General features: G+C 38.9%; 1 protein-coding gene across 10 annotated transcripts in view; it reads left to right on the forward strand.

Moving 5' to 3' along the window:
• MRTFB (myocardin related transcription factor B) overlaps positions 1-15,792 on the forward strand; it is a 179,228-nt gene that overhangs the window by 139,666 nt on the left and 23,770 nt on the right. For all 10 annotated transcript variants that reach the window (XR_015548522.1, XR_015548521.1, XR_015548523.1 and 7 more), the window contains 2 exons: positions 9,005-9,139; positions 12,379-12,626. Coding sequence is in view for 7 of the 10 variants with exons in the window: in XM_087416985.1 (XP_087273111.1) it covers positions 9,005-9,139; positions 12,379-12,626 (383 nt within the window). In the remaining 3 variants the exon portion in view is untranslated. The remainder of the gene's footprint in view (positions 1-9,004; positions 9,140-12,378; positions 12,627-15,792) is intronic.

Here is a 15,792-nt window from a genome sequence, read left to right on the forward strand (position 1 = left end):
CCTATTGTTGGTTATCTAGAGTCGTTTCCTGTTTTTCACTCTTATACACACAATAAGAGCCCCTGTTGTATTCTCACACATTTGCTACACCCTGATTTTTTATACATACATTGTTGGGCACTTGTCTGATTACTTCTTTGGATAAATTACCAGATAGTGAAATGGACTTGGACCTTTTGTTAGGCAAAAAGGGTAGGCACTTTAACTGCCTTCGGGAAGGTAATACAGATTTCCACAGTCATTATGTCTTTACCACAAGTAAAGTAATATCATTATTTTAAACCTTGCACACTGTTTAAGATCTGAATGTTTTAACTGGCTCCTTGATTTTGGTTAGATTGAATTCATTTGTTCAACAAACATTTACTGAGCACCTATTATGTGTCAGACTGCATTGGGAACTGAGAATCTAGTGCATGCAAAAGAATAATAAATATTTTTTTATAATTGCATTTTTTATAATTGCATTATAATTGAAAATTCACATTTCTTATTTTTTAATGAGTGTTCATGTTTCTTTTGGTTTTATAAGAACTCCTATGCTGCACATAATTGTTTTTTTAATCTCTCCTTATAGTGTTTTTGCCTTATTGAAATTTTAATAGTATTCAGTTATTTTAAAATCAAAACTATTGAACTATTTAATGGGACTGGTCGAGTTCAGCAGAAAATGTTCTTTTTAAGGTCTAATATCATAGAATTTTTGAGTTGGAATTTAGCAATTATCTGCCTCAACTCTTCTTACACCAGAGGAGGCCTGGGTTCAGAGAGGTATGGAAGTTTGGTGATTAAAAATGTTTGCATATTTTCTTACAGCATTTCTTGTCATTCATGAATATCTGTTAGGGATTATGTCTTTCAACATTATTTCCTTCATTGCACTTATTACCATGATCTGAAATATATTAGTTTGTTTATTGTGTCTATTCCTCCAACTAAAACGTGAGCCTTTGAGGAGAAGGACTTTGACTCTCAGAGGACAAAGGCTACTTTAGAGTGTGTGTGTACCCTCAGCATCTAGCACAGGGCCTGGTACAGAAAGTGCTCAGTGAGTGTTGAATTCAGCACCACGAGCACTGACTGATGCCCTCTTGTAGAAGCAGTGTTTGTGTTCTTCCATTTGAGAGTAGAGCCTCTCCAGCTGGATTCATCAAAGGTAGTGTGGAAGCTACAGTTCATATTCTGTCAAAGTTTACAGGGCAAGAGTGACTGGCCCCTCAGCTTTGCTGGAACCTGGCCTGGAAGAGGGATGAGGGTCAATGACCAGCCCACAGTCTGAGATGTAAGCAAGCAGAAAGAGAGAGCAAGGGAGACCAGCCCCTACTGTATTCTCACATATTTGCTGCACCCTGGTTTTGAGCTTTAAAAATAGGGCTAAAAAGAATGTCAAGTATGCGAATAAATACCATTAAAAAACAGTTCTACTTATCCATTTGGGTTGTTTGTTCTCTGCTTCTGTCTGAGTAGGTCAGGATATCAGACAGCTATTAGCATGGCTTTAGTTTTTAGTAACAGAATTTTTGTTACCTCAGCCATCTTGCCTGGTAATGGCTTCATGACAGTTCCACCTGTGTAAGGGGTTATTTTTCCCTGCGTTGCCTATACTATTACGTTTTTTACTTTGCTCTTAAAGCTTGGTCTCTAGCTAAGTTTATGAGTGAGAAACTTTAACCAGAGACAGTCCCACCCTGGGGGCTGACATTCCAGAATTCCTTGAAGGAAAAAAGCAGTGTTTCTTGAAAAATAAATATGATCTGTTTATTGCCAGTGCAACACATACTAAGCCTGGGGTCATTCCTGACTTTAAGCATTAGTTTTTACAGCACTCCTCAGTGTTGCTGCAGAGCCAGTTCTGCCTGCTACGTGTAGACCATTAACAGTCTGCCTTCTGTCTGTCAACTGGGCCTGTGGGGAAAGACCCGCTTTAGAGAATGGTACACTCCCTACTTACACATTCAAGTAAAAGAACCTGGAATCAGGGCTGGCTTGCTGCAACTTTACCTGTTACATGATTTCTGTACCATTTACTTTCTTAAATTGTGCGTCCTTCATAAAATTCCCTTGTATTAAGTATTTTAGTGTTAAAAAGTAAGGAATCTGATACAGATTCTTTTTATTATACTTTTATTCATGCAATTAAAGAAGCATCTCCCTGTTAACTGTGCTATATTAACGTCAGAGAAAGATAATCCTTAAGTAGGATTATAAGTGTGTTGTACCCTTTTTTTCTTTTTGTTTTTTTAATCAACCACAGAGGCAGACTTTATGATGCCTGTAAAGTCTTTGGGATTTTTGTGTCATCTAGAAGTGATAATTAGGTTTTGTTTTGGCAAATTTTGTCCTTTAATTATTTTCACTGTTATCCAGTGTTTGTTTATAGAGTTTGTCTAGGCATCTCACTTGATATATAATTACTTTCACATTTATAGTTCAAGAGTACCTGACAATGTTGCTTCTCAGTAGACATGAATTTTCCAGAGAGCAGGGATGTCCCCTCATTTTATCTTAGTAACCTCATGTTGAACACACAGGTCCAACACACAGCAATTGCATATTGCTTTAATGAAGGAAAACCCTCAGAGATTATCTCTGCAATTTATTTTTTCCTGCTTTAAAATTATCACTGTACCCCCCAAAAACGTCAGTCTCATCACTAGTATTAAAGTAGTCCTTATAAAGCAAAGATAATAAGAAAGCAGCATAAACTTATTGTTTTTTGGGTGTTCTTTAAAATGGAAACTCAGCGTAAGGATTTGATGGTAACTTTAGTTACTATAGACCACTGGTCCTCAAATTGCCGTAATGAAGGACTAGTGTGTGTTTTTTATATAGTTTGTTTAATTTCCAATGCATTGTGGACTAATCCTCTTATACAATATAATAAAAGTGTGGAGTAACATCGAATTTCCCTAAGACTTCTTGTACTTGTCTCAGGCAGGTAACAGAGGTGCACAGATGCACTTTGAGTAGCTCTGCTGTAGATTTCGCTTTGCTTCTTGTTTACCTGAACCAGGTTTCTTCATGTGTTGATTAATCACCATTTTTGTGCTACATGTTTAATCCTATGGCTTAAATACATTTTTCTAATTTCTCTGTTCAATTTTTTTTAGACTTGGCCAAATATAAAGTTCAAGGCCAGCACAGGGAAGTTCTTTTAGGTTCTTTAAAAGTTATATTTGCAGATAATTAGTTGAGAGAAAGGCTCAAAATTTCTTTATGCCTTGCTTTATTCCAAAATGTCTTATGACATCTAGTCTCCTTAATTCTTTTTCAGAACACACAGATAGATACCACAGAGGATTAAGTTCTACAAGAAAGTAATCAAATAAAAGAAACATTCCCTACAAAAAAATTTTTAACACATAATATCTAGGTAAAGAACAGATTTTCCAGGCAATTCTCCTGCGATCCCAGTGCTAAAATGCTAATGACCTCATAATGTGAACAGCATAGTACACCATCAAAATGTAAATTTTAATGGTGAAAAAATTTTTCTTTGAAATATGTATTTCTGTGTGGTCTATAAAAGATTAAAACTGCTTTTCCTTGGACTTTTGCCTTTTCAATTCTGGTCAAAGTACAGCTGCAAAGGAATTTGCCAAAATATTAATAGAATACACATCACATATTGGAGCTCAATATATTTTACACTTAAGCAACTCTTGAACAATGGAAAGCTGTAGAAAATTAAGAACAGCTAGCCACATGTGGGTACCAGGAGCTGTTACACTGGTCCTTTTAATCTGAAGACTTTCTCTAGCGATTTCTTAAGCCGTTTAATTAACCATTTATTATAAACACCCAGATGTTTAACTGTGTAATCGACAGGGTCTGTGTTAATTTTCAAAGCCTGTCCTACAAGGACAAAGCCTGTGCTGAATTCAAAGTAGTGCTGAAAGGGAGCTTTGTTGGTCAGTTACTCTGCATGTTTTCAAGAAGACAAGCTTAGGAGAATTTGGTAAACTATTTTTTTCCCATTGTATCAAGTAAATTTCAGGTAGATGACCTTTTGCCAAATAATACAGAAACCATAGGTTTAAGCTAACAAAGAGAAAGAGCAAGGTCTAATAGGTAAGCCATGTACGCATATATTAAATAATAAAAATTAGACTAACTTTTATTACAAATACTTATCAATAAAAGCTTGAATGGGGCATCAAATATTTTTACTGTAATTTCTATTGTTACCCCTTCAGTTATGCTTTTTATAACATATATATCAAGAGGACTCGGCCACTATTAATACTTAGATTTTGGGTTGGTTTCCAGCATTAACTGTGAAGTTACATTCCATCCCAATTCTTAACTCAGTTCTCCTGTGACCGGTAGGGAAGTGCCTAAAACAGTGCATTATGCAGAATAAGCCTTTCCTATTTATTTATAAATAAATGTTTATTAAATATAATTGAGATGATAAAAAATAATGGCCAGCATTTGCTGAGCACTTACTTCAGCCAGGCACTGAGCTGCTTGCTTTATGTGTATTACCTAGGGCAGATGTCGTGAGAAAAGAGCACATCCATCTGGCCCGCACAGGATTGGAACTAATGACTTTGTTCTTATTAGGCCAACAGTTTGAGATTCTTCTTAAGACTATTTTCCAACTCATCATCTTGTATCATCCTGTTGTGACTCATAGTGACAACTGTTATTTGTATTACTTAAGAAATACATACATAACATTATTTCCTCAACTATATATTCTACTCAAGTATCATAACTCAGTTACCAAAAATGAATAATGATAATTCTAATACTTATTATGCCTCCATATTCTAGCCCCTAACGGTCACTTTGACTAACTTGTGAATCACCAACATGGTCACACCAAAGTTGTAATAGATATTCTGCATGATTCTGGAGAATATAATAAGTAGTATGTGACAACTTTATAAAGAGGACTGTATTTAAATAGGGTGGACATTGGCTCTAGGATTTCCAAAGTTGATCTAATGTATTAGTGAAATTTTATGTTGATCCTTCTATGAAGTTAACACCAAAAGTAAGAGATTCATTAATGATTAGAGTAGGCTTGGTACTCTACCTGGCTAGTCACCCTTCTGCTTTATGGCATTATTTTAGTAGTTATAGTATTGGCTATACTTGAACTATTAGAAATTAGAAGTACTAAATAAATAAACTCACATTTGAGATTTTTGTGCATATATTTGCATGGTTAACACTGTCTCCCAAGTGATAGAAAATCTCACTATAAAAGATAATGCACGTCAACAATATGGCAGAATAGGAAGGTCCAGGCCCCCATTCTCCCACAGAAACATTAAATAAACTACAGACTGACTAAAATAACTTTATAAGAGCTCTGGGAACCAGTCAGAGATCTACACCAACCAAGCATACGCCCCATGAAGAAAAAGCCACATTCATGGGCCGGCCCCGTGGCTTGGCAGTTGAGTGCGCGCGCTCCGCTACTGGCGGCCGGGGTTCGGATCTGGGCGCGCACCGAGGCACCGCTTCTCCAGCCATGCTGAGGCTGCATCCCACATGCAGCGGCTGGAGGGATGTGCAGCTGTGACATGCAACTGTCGGCTGGGGCTTCGGAAAAAAACAAAAAGGAGGAGGATCGGCATGGATGTTAGCTCAGGGCGGATCTTCCTCACAAAAAAAGAAAGAAAGAAAGAAATCCACATTCAAAAAGTAGAAAATGTCATGGCATTTTATTCACCCTTGCCCACCCTTCTTCCCAGCGTGGCATGATCAGAACTAAGGCAACAGAAGAAAAGAAAAAATAAATAATTAGGTTTCATCAAAATTAAAAACTTCTGTGCATCAAAGGAGACACTATCAACAGTGTGGAAAGCAACCCACAGAATGGGAGAAGATATTTTCAAATCATATATCTGATAAGGGATTAATATCTGGAATATATAAAGAACTCCCACAACTCAACAACAAAAAAAAACAACCTGATTAAAAAGTGGCCAAAGGACTAGAATAGACATTTCTCCAAAGATAAACAAATGGCTAAGAAGCACATGAAAAGATGCTCAACATCACTAGTCACCAGAGAAACGCAAATCAAAACCATAACAAGATATCACCTCACACTATTAGAATGGCAGCTAGCAAAAGAACAGAAATTAACAAGTGTTGGCAAGGATGTGGAGAAATTGGAACCCTTGTACACTGTTGGTGGGATTGTGAAATGGTGCAACCACTGTAGAAAATGGTATGGTACTTCCTCAAAAACTTAAAAATAGAATTATCATATGATCCAGCCATTCCATTTCTGGATATGTGCCCAAAAGAGTTGAAAGCAGGGACCTGGACAGGTATTTGTATACCCGTGTTGATAGCAACATTATTCACAACAGCCAAAAGGTAGAAGCAACCCAAGTGCCTGTTGACAAATGAATAGATAAACAAAATACAGTCATGTACAAAATAACAACATTTTTGTCAACAACAGACCACATATACAACGGTGGTCCCATAAGATTAGTGGCAGATAGCCCAGGTGTATAGTAGGCTATATCACCTAGGTTTTTATAAGTATACCCTATGATGTTTACACAACAACAAAATCAAAGAAATTTTGACACACACTACAACATGGAGGAACCTTGAGGACATTATGCCAAGTGAAATAAGCCAGCCACAAAAGGAAAAAAGTTATATGATTCCACTTACGTGAAGTACCTAGAATAGTCTCATAGGTACATAAGGTGAACTTAGTTAGGCCTCAGTGGCAATTTAAACATATTTCAAGCATTCTTTTAAGATTTTAACATATTGCTCAATTTACTGTGGAACGGAATATGTGTAGTATCCTTTATAGCTTGGCTATTCTTTTAATCCTTTTTGGAATACTGTAATTTCAGAAATACTAATGTTTAGATTTTTTTGGTAACTAGCAGCTAGGATCCTAACATCTAGATGTGATCTAAGATTTTGGAGGGGAGGGAGGTCCTTTCTAAGGCACATAAAAAAGATTGCCAAAAGATAAAGCAGAGTTTGGATAGTTCTCCCTTTTCAACCAGAATTTATCTTCAGATTAGGTAAAGTTAACAATCACTGTATCTCAGCTGAGTTATTTTCGGGTTATGGTGGAGTGGTTTTCTAGGTTAGCAAAGTCACACCAAGATACCAAAAGAGCTAATAAGATGAGAGTGTGAGTAATCAAGGCCAAAGTCAATTAGGCAGAGTCTAGAAATATAGGCAAAACATTTTCATAAATATTACACTTGATACCACATTCATGCTCCTCGGTTATTTTTCAAATTATTAACACTGACTCTGTCAAATGCATCGTTACTGTCAATCAGTGGGGTAAAACAGCTTGCCAGGCTAGGAGAATTTATCTGCAAGGAAATACATATATATATATATATATCAAAATTCGAATGTCTTATGCTCCTTCATCTGCCTATTATTTAGTAGCCAAGGAATGTTTTTCCCCTGTGTGAAAATTGATCCAGAGATAAGTATCCTCAGTTCTAAAAAATGTGCAAAGTGAAAGGAAAACAAATAACATAAAACCATATCCCTTAAAGCAGTGATCAGCTGGCCATCTTCTCTCACTTCATATCAGAGGCTCATGGCCAGCTCTCTCAGGGCCATTTGGGGGCAGAAGTCAGCCTGGAACAGAGGTGTCAAGACTCTTGGATAAGTCCTTTCCTTTCATTTCTGTTTGAAAATGAAATTGAGTATAGCTATCTTTAAAAAGTCAAGTTTTTATGTTGTCAACACTTACTAATAATTACTTAAAAGCTGAAATCAATGGCACAATGAAAACAAACCTTAAAGAGGGCACCGACATGAGCATGCACAATTAATTGCACACTCACACACATAGAATCTCAGTTGGGCTTGAGAGTGTGACCTAGCGTGAGTAAAGCCACAAGGAATTTCCATTCACTCATTAACAGATATTCATTGAGTAACTAGTATGCACCAAGCTTCATATTTCTTGCTGCTGATAGCCCTCTGAGTTTTCAGGTCATTTATTTTAAGAGGGAAAATACGGTTTGCTATTTTTAAACCCAAATAACTTCAACAAGAGAGTTGATTTTGATTGTTGTAATGAATTTGAGAGTTGTTCCAGGAAGTGGAAGTAAAAAAGGAAGACATTTTTCCTTAAAATAAAGCTAGTAATAGTAAGTCCTAGTAGTAATCAATATGCAACAGTTAGCTGATTTATTATAATAATAATATCTCTTTCCAGTAAATGAATACTTAAAATCTACTTAAAGTAGATTGCTAGTGGGACTTGATAAAAAACCTGACAAAGTCTTCTGTAGCTTCCTTCATTAATATGTGACTCCAAATTGAGATTCAGTAATTGCTTATTTTGGCCTAGGTAACAAATTAGCTTCTTGCTTTAAAGCAAGTGTGAGGGTACTGTCAATGAAACAGGTCAGTCTTATCAGAATGTATTCTTCAAATTTTCTCCTGTTGCAAGAAACGGGGGAGATGGTGAAAGAGAGTGCCAGTCAGGTCTGGAGACAGGAACAGAAGCTGTAAAGCACAGTTAAGGACGCCTGCTGGAGTGGGCCTCCAGGAAGTGGAAGCTTCTCGCCAGACGTGCCCGGCTGTGGGTCTGGAGTGTGGGAGAGGGGCTCATTGGGCCTGTGCTGAAGACTAAATGTCACATCTGATTAGCCAGATTAGTGTGACCTCTGCGGCAAGAACATCTTATGAATACCATGTCTCATTTTGATCATTTTTACAAGAGTCTCGGATTTTTTTTCTGCCAAAAAGGACAGTTCTAACCATATTTCTGAGAAAAAACTACAGTTGAGTCAATCTAACCTTATTTAGCTTTAGCTTTTCATTGCTGTTGGGGCAAAGACTAAATAGTTGGCTCCACAGAGGTAAAGCATGTTATTCTACCATCTGGATCTCAGATATAATAGTATATTTTTCTTTGTTTCTTTTCTAGTGGACTTTTAAAAAAATGAGGTCATTCCCTTATAATTCTGGTTTGTCTATTTTTTCTGTTACTGATTTCACAGACTTGTTCCCTTTCTGATTTTTCCACCAGTTTACTTCAGTGTCCCCAGCAGTTCCTGAATTCTTGAAAACTCCTACTACGGATCAGCCCCCTACAAGGTCCACAGCTCCTGTCCTCCCCACAAACACTGTGTCCTCAGCAAAGCCTGGGCCAGCACTGGTAAAGGTGGGTACCCTGCATACACACTTGTTTGAGTGTCTTCACTTGGGACTGTTGTCTGTAGCCCTGTGCACGGAGGACCAAGGCATGTGTCCACATTGCCCAGCCTGCCTTTTAGCCTGAAGCCTTGAAAAGGAAACCATGGAAGGATTGCTAGACCAGGCCTTAATATTTGAAACTACCACCTTCAGCAAATGACCTATTGTTCTGTAGTCACAGAACAGCACAAAATTTGGCCTATATAGAACTACTAGAACAGTGCAGAAAGGCTTTAGGAATCATTTTATCAGCAGTACCTAAGTCTACTTCCACCTGGCTGCTAAGATGAAACAAGGGGAAAAGAGAGTAAGATCAAGGGCCGGCCTAGTGGTGCAGGGGTTAGGTGCACACGCTCTGCTTTGGCGGCCTGGAGTTTGCAGGTTCAGATCCCGGGCGTGCACTGACGCACTGCTTGTCAAGCCATGCTGTGGTGGCGTCCCATATAAAGTGGAGGAAGATGGGCACAGATGTTAGCTCAGGGCCAGTCTTCCTCAGCAAAAAAAACAGGAGGATTGGCATCAGATGTTAGCTCAGGGCTGATCTTCCTCACAAAAAAAAAAGAGAGAGTAAGATCGAGTTGCTTTAGCACAGCACTTGAGATTCACGAATCTCACAAACAGATGTCTTCAATGGTAACCTGATTTTGGACTTTATACACAAGGTCATACTCACTGGTATTCCAGATATATTATACAACAGGTTAAAGGTTTTAGAGAAGCAAATACTTGTTATGATTTAGCAGATTTGGCCCGATGAAGCTTGGTTTGTTCTTCAGATAAGCTGCAGATTTGTGGCACTGTTCCCTGCATTTTACTTGGTCAAAATAATTCGGTTAGAATAAGTCCCTAGGAAGATTACAAATTTTCATATGTAGTACATTTTTAAAGTATTTTAAGTGTATTAGAACTGCTAAATAAAGGGGAATGGGGATAAACTGAGGAATAGTTTACTCATTTCAGATGTGGCTTTTGCCAAAACTAGCAGAACACAGACACTAAACTTTTAGTACTAAAACAGGACATCAGAGAGCTAGCTAACCCTCTCACCACCTTTCAGATGAGGAGACTGAGGCCCAAGGAAGTGAAGAAGTGACAAGGCCAGGAAGGACCCCAGTCTCCCAAACTCCAGTCTAGCCTCCTGCCTGCCTTCTGGGTGAGCCCGTTGCAGTGCTCGTCAGAGGCGGTTAGCCTGGTGCATGTCCTCACTTCCGTTCCTCCACGGGAACTGCCCTTGTCCCTGACCCTCCTGGAGAGAAGGCTCTCCTTCTGCTGCAGGCTCTCTTTGTCAGTGTGGCTGAGCGTACCTGGCTTCAGGGCATATATAAGTGTATTTCACCAACTTGCATTGCTTAGCATTGGCGCCAGAAATTCCTGAGGGTGGCAAGTGACAACTGTGCCAATAAAATCAGCTCTCACCTCCTCTTCCCACATCCCCAAGCATGTACCACCAATGGCACAAAGAGGGTTTGAATGCCAACCCATCCTTCCCTGCAGATGCTGAATTTCTTCTCTGCTTCTCCTATTCTCTGAATTTCTGCTCTTCACTAGTGTCTTTCTTTAAGGAGGACTTTGGTTCTAGGGCAAGAGGCATTGTTGAAGAATGTGAGGTTCAGGAGTTGAGTAGGGAATCCTAGGACTATGTACAGGTACATATTAGGAAACAGGCCGCAATTCTTTGGGTTTTTCTATGAGGAAAGCTACTTCCCATCCTCACTTCCTGAGAGACCAGACATGTGGTGACTAATAGGTAATAGCAGATTTAGTCTGAGGAATACTAGTATTATGTTTATGTCTCCCCCCCGCCATGTAGGTACCTTCCTCATTGTGGCTGAGTCAATTGTTTTATCATTACATAACAGTTATAGTCAAACCTCCTTAACTCAGACCTCATTCAGTCTTATGATCAGTTCGAAAAGACTGGAAATAAAATTTATTATTGGTAACAAAATAAGCAGATGACAGTGCTTTGATTAATATTGTGAGATTTTAGGAGGATGTTTTAGCGGGCAAAAATGTTCTCTGACATTGTGATTTATTTTAAGTGCCTGATAATTCAGGTGATTTCTAATTGGCATACACATTCATCGTTCATTTATTCAGCAGCTACTTATCAAGCACCTTCTCTGTGCCAGGCACCGTTCTGGGTACTAGGAGTAGATACAGCAGTGAAGGAAACATCACGATTCACCCCCTGTGGTTAGGAGTAGGAGGTAAACAGACAACAGAATAGAGTGCACCAGTGGGGGAAGAATAAGGCGAGGATATGAGGTGGTGGGGAGATGCTCTGGTAAAATAAGCAGATGATGTTTGGGCAGAGATGTAAAAGAGGGAGTGAGCCATGAGGATATCTGTGGGGAGAAAGTTGGAAGTCTCTGAACAAGGAAGCCAGTTTGACTGAACAGAGACAGCCGAGGGGTAAAAATTAAATGTTAATAGTGATGATTTCTGGCCTGTAGAATATGGTGGTTTTTATTTTCTTCTTTGTCTTAGTTCTTTGGGGTTTTTTGCAATTTCCTAATTCTTTGAATATGAATATATGTAACATGATCACACCAAGCTATATTTAGGTTAGTATTTCTCAAAGTCTTCTTATTAAGTTAAGTATTTTACCTAAAACCCCTTAGGAATAATTTCCTTTACCTTGTTGTTTTGTTTTGTTTTGTTGATGGACTCTTTTTTTTTTTTCAGATTAAGTTATTTTATAATATGAATACTAAAAAGTAGAAAGTGATCTGATAACTTATAAATGGAAGAGAAGAAAAAAACTCAGGAAAAAGTCATCTGATTCTTAATCATATGATGGGGTCTCACACTATAGTGAAATATACTTAATCTTTTCCCTATAGTATATTTAGTATACAGCCTGGTTTTCACTAGGAGATAATACCTGTAAGCACTTAGCAGGAGACCCACAGTAAATGTTTGTTGAATTTAAACAGACAATGTTGAGCTGAGCATCTTGCCCTTACTCTAAGGGAACAATGCAGCAGGAGAAAATAAGTTCTTAGGAGCAAGATTTCTTGGTCAAAGGGAGTATGCAAATGTTTTTATGGCCCTTGAAATATATTTAGTATATTGCTTTCCATAGTGGCTATACCAGCTTCTAAGGTGCGTTGCTTTTTAATTTCAAATCATTTAGGCATGTAGTAGGATAGATTGCATGTGGTGGCATCTCTTAAAATGTTAATTTCTTTTTCTGAAAAATAGCAAAGCCATCCCAAGAATCCGAATGACAAACACCGTAGCAAAAAGTGCAAAGATCCCAAACCCCGGGTAAAGAAGTTGAAGTACCACCAGTACATTCCACCAGATCAGAAAGGTGAGAAGAATGAGCCGCAGATGGACTCCAACTACGCCCGCCTGCTCCAGCAGCAGCAGCTGTTCCTGCAGCTACAGATCCTGAGCCAGCAGCAGCAACACTACAACTACCAGACGATCCTGCCTGCGCCACTCAAGTACGCTGCCGGGGTCAATGCTGGCTTCCTAAGTGGATTTTACTGTGGGTTTTTTATGAGGAACCATTAGTTACTAAAGGTTGAATGTTGTGATTTATTTTTGCTCAATGATTATTTTCATTTTATTGTCACCAAAGCTTATAATACAGTTTCTGAAGTTGACATAGTGAGAATAACCTGCATTCCAGTCCAGTTTTTGTCCTCCAGAATAGGTTCTGAACTTTTCAAGTTAGAAATAACTTTTCACAATTATTCATCCAGGAAAGATTTGCCTGTTATTTACTCAAATAGTTTTAGATGCTATGAGAAAAGCATAAGAAGTATAAGACTTGATATAAACAGTTTAAAAAAAGAAAAAAAAAAAACAGATGAGCATAAAAGCTGGAATGGTCAAGGAAAGCTTCATGAAAAAGGCAGGATATTTATATGGAAAAGGGCCTGAAACCTGGGAAGAGCTCTTCCAAGCAAAGGGGAACGATCTGTGTGCAAGTGCAGAGGAAGGAGTCAGCAGCGCCTGCTTATTAGATGGTGGGGACATGGCCTGAATAAAGAAGGTGGTTAGTTTTTAAGAAAAGTGGAACACAGAATTGAGTAGAGCCAATGTCTGGAGAAACTTGAAGTTGGGCAGACTATAATCTTGATGTGATAGATGTTTCAGAGGCTCATAGTGACATGGTAACAGCAAAATGCAAGAAAGAATAGTTTGATACCAGTATTGAAGGGGAGTCTGGAAGTAGGAAAACCAGTTAGAAATTTTGCAGTAAATTAGATGTGAGAAGAATGAACAGGTGCTGATAATGGAAAGGGAGGAACAAGTGATAGATGTTTGAAAAGACAATGAAAGGTCTTGGTGACCAACAACTGTGGAGAAGGAACATGTTTCCAGAGTTTGAGCCTAATTGGGAGGGACAGAAGGGAGTGAGTTGGGACAATTTCTGAGATTGAATTCATAGCAAGACATCCACAGTTAATTTTAATTATATAACAAAGGAAATTTCTAGATTTACATCCTCAATATGCTTTTTCTGGGAAATATAGATAAAAAAGCAAAGACACTGTTCGCTTTTCAGGAGAAAGGGATATTTACATTCAACAGGAGAAAAGAAAACTCTAGAAAAAGATCCAAAATCTCGTTATAAGGAAAAACTGTTCTCTGTGATCAAGCCCCTCAATTTATGATCATGTGATCTGTAGAATGTTTACTTCTGTTTTCTACACGTCGGCTAAGCATTCCTCCGTAGGGAGCCCCTATTTTCTAGGAGTAGAAAAGAATTAAGACCCACTAAAAAGCTTCTCTGTTAAGAAATATCTCCTCATATGCTAATGATTATCAATTCACTTTTTTCTTTTAAGATCCAAATATCTCGAGGAAGATAAGAGCTATTAGTCATTCAGACCTTACTGTGAAGTACTTAAATCTAAAACATCAGGGCACAGAGATGAAGAAAGAAAGAATTTTTGTAGGATGTTATTATTTTAAGAGCAAGCAGGCCTGAGTGAGCTGTTGACATTGGAAGTGAACCAGGGAAGGCCAAGGAGAATTGGAAGAGTATCAGAGACAATCTGCCGCTGCTTATAGCTCTGTCCAGGACCTAGGGAGGACCCTCCACCGCCACCACCCTCCTTTGGCATTGGGCACCAGTGATGATGGCTCGCGTTTATGTGCTCCTTACGATGCACCAAGCAATGTGCTCAACACTTGACATCATCATCATCATCCTCATTTTATCAAAGCCATTCCCAGATGAGGAAACTTAAACTGAAAATCCCATAAAAGGATTTTTTGTGGTATCTATCTATGAAATAGTCTTTTCTGTAATGAAAGAAATTGGCTGTGTGGGGCCAGCTTTGTCGACAGGAAGAACACATCTGAGGTGTGGGGTATCTGAACTCACACAGTTCTCTGTCTTTCCTTTAAGGCCTCAGTTCCCCTCTTCTCCTCAAACATTCCCACCACTAAAGTAACCAAGCCACCCACCCAAGGGAAACATACAAAAAGATCCAAGAACGAGGAGGAGGAAAGATCTCTTATTTTTGTGTATTATTTCACCACACAGAGACTGAGCATAACTGCTGTTTAATTTCCAGGTCCTAAAAATGGAGATGTTGTTTTCTAACACATTGTTTCTTTTTACCAAAATTCCAATACAAGAAACTGAATATGGAAGTCCTCTAGTGCTTGCAGTAGTGGGATTTTACCTGATAACGCAGGTAAAATCTTTACCTTGGAAAGAGCAAGAGCCTGAAGAGATGGGGCTTTAGTCCCAGTGAGGCCACTCATGACAGAGGGTCCTGAAGGTCACCTCATTGTTCTGAACTTCAGGTTTCTCATCGACACAGTGATCACATTCATCAGGCCACCCCCCCATTTTTTATAATTTTTTTTTTTAATTTATTTTTTCCCCCAAAGCCCCAGTAGTTGTATGTCATAGCTGCACATCCTTCTAGTTGCTGTGTGTGGGACGCGGCCTCAGCATGGCTGGAGAAGCGGTGCGTCGGTGCGTGCCCGGGATCCGAACCCGGGCCGCCAGCAGCAGAGCGCACTCACTTAACTGCTAAGCCACGGGGCCGGCCCCCCCCCCCACTTTTTTTCTCTGTTGATTTGGGGGAAAAATAGATCAACTTACTTCTGTTATTTTAAAGGTTGAATTAAACACTGATGAACATGTTAATCATAGTAACAAGTAGAGTATTGTAGAATCTCAAACAAAGACCACATGAATAGAATAATTTAAATCATGCATTCTTAAGGAGATATCGTTCACAATGGAGCAAAAGTTGATTGGGGGGACTCTTGCACTTTTTGTTTAAGAAAGCACAGACATCCATACAGTACACAGACAGTTATGCAGTATATTGTGGTATTAAAGTGCCATGGGGAGCCAGCCTGATGGCCTAGTGGTTCAAGGTCGGCACTTGCACCACTTCGGCGGCCACAGTTCGTTTCCCAGTCGCAGAACCACACCACCTGTCTGTCAGTTGCCATGCTGTGGTGGTGACTCACATAGAAGAACTAGAAAGACTTACAACTAGGATGTAGAACCATGCACTGCAGCTTTGGGGAGAAAAAAAAAAGAGGAAGATTGGCAACAAATGCTAGCTCAGGGCAAATCTTTCCCTGCAAAAAAAAAAAAAATGTCATGGGGAGGGTGGTAAGGAAAAAAGA

This window comes from Ceratotherium simum, chromosome 26 (assembly GCF_057802395.1).
Source record: "Ceratotherium simum simum isolate JZ-2026a chromosome 26, ASM5780239v1, whole genome shotgun sequence".
Taxonomy (NCBI): Eukaryota; Metazoa; Chordata; class Mammalia; order Perissodactyla; family Rhinocerotidae; genus Ceratotherium; species Ceratotherium simum.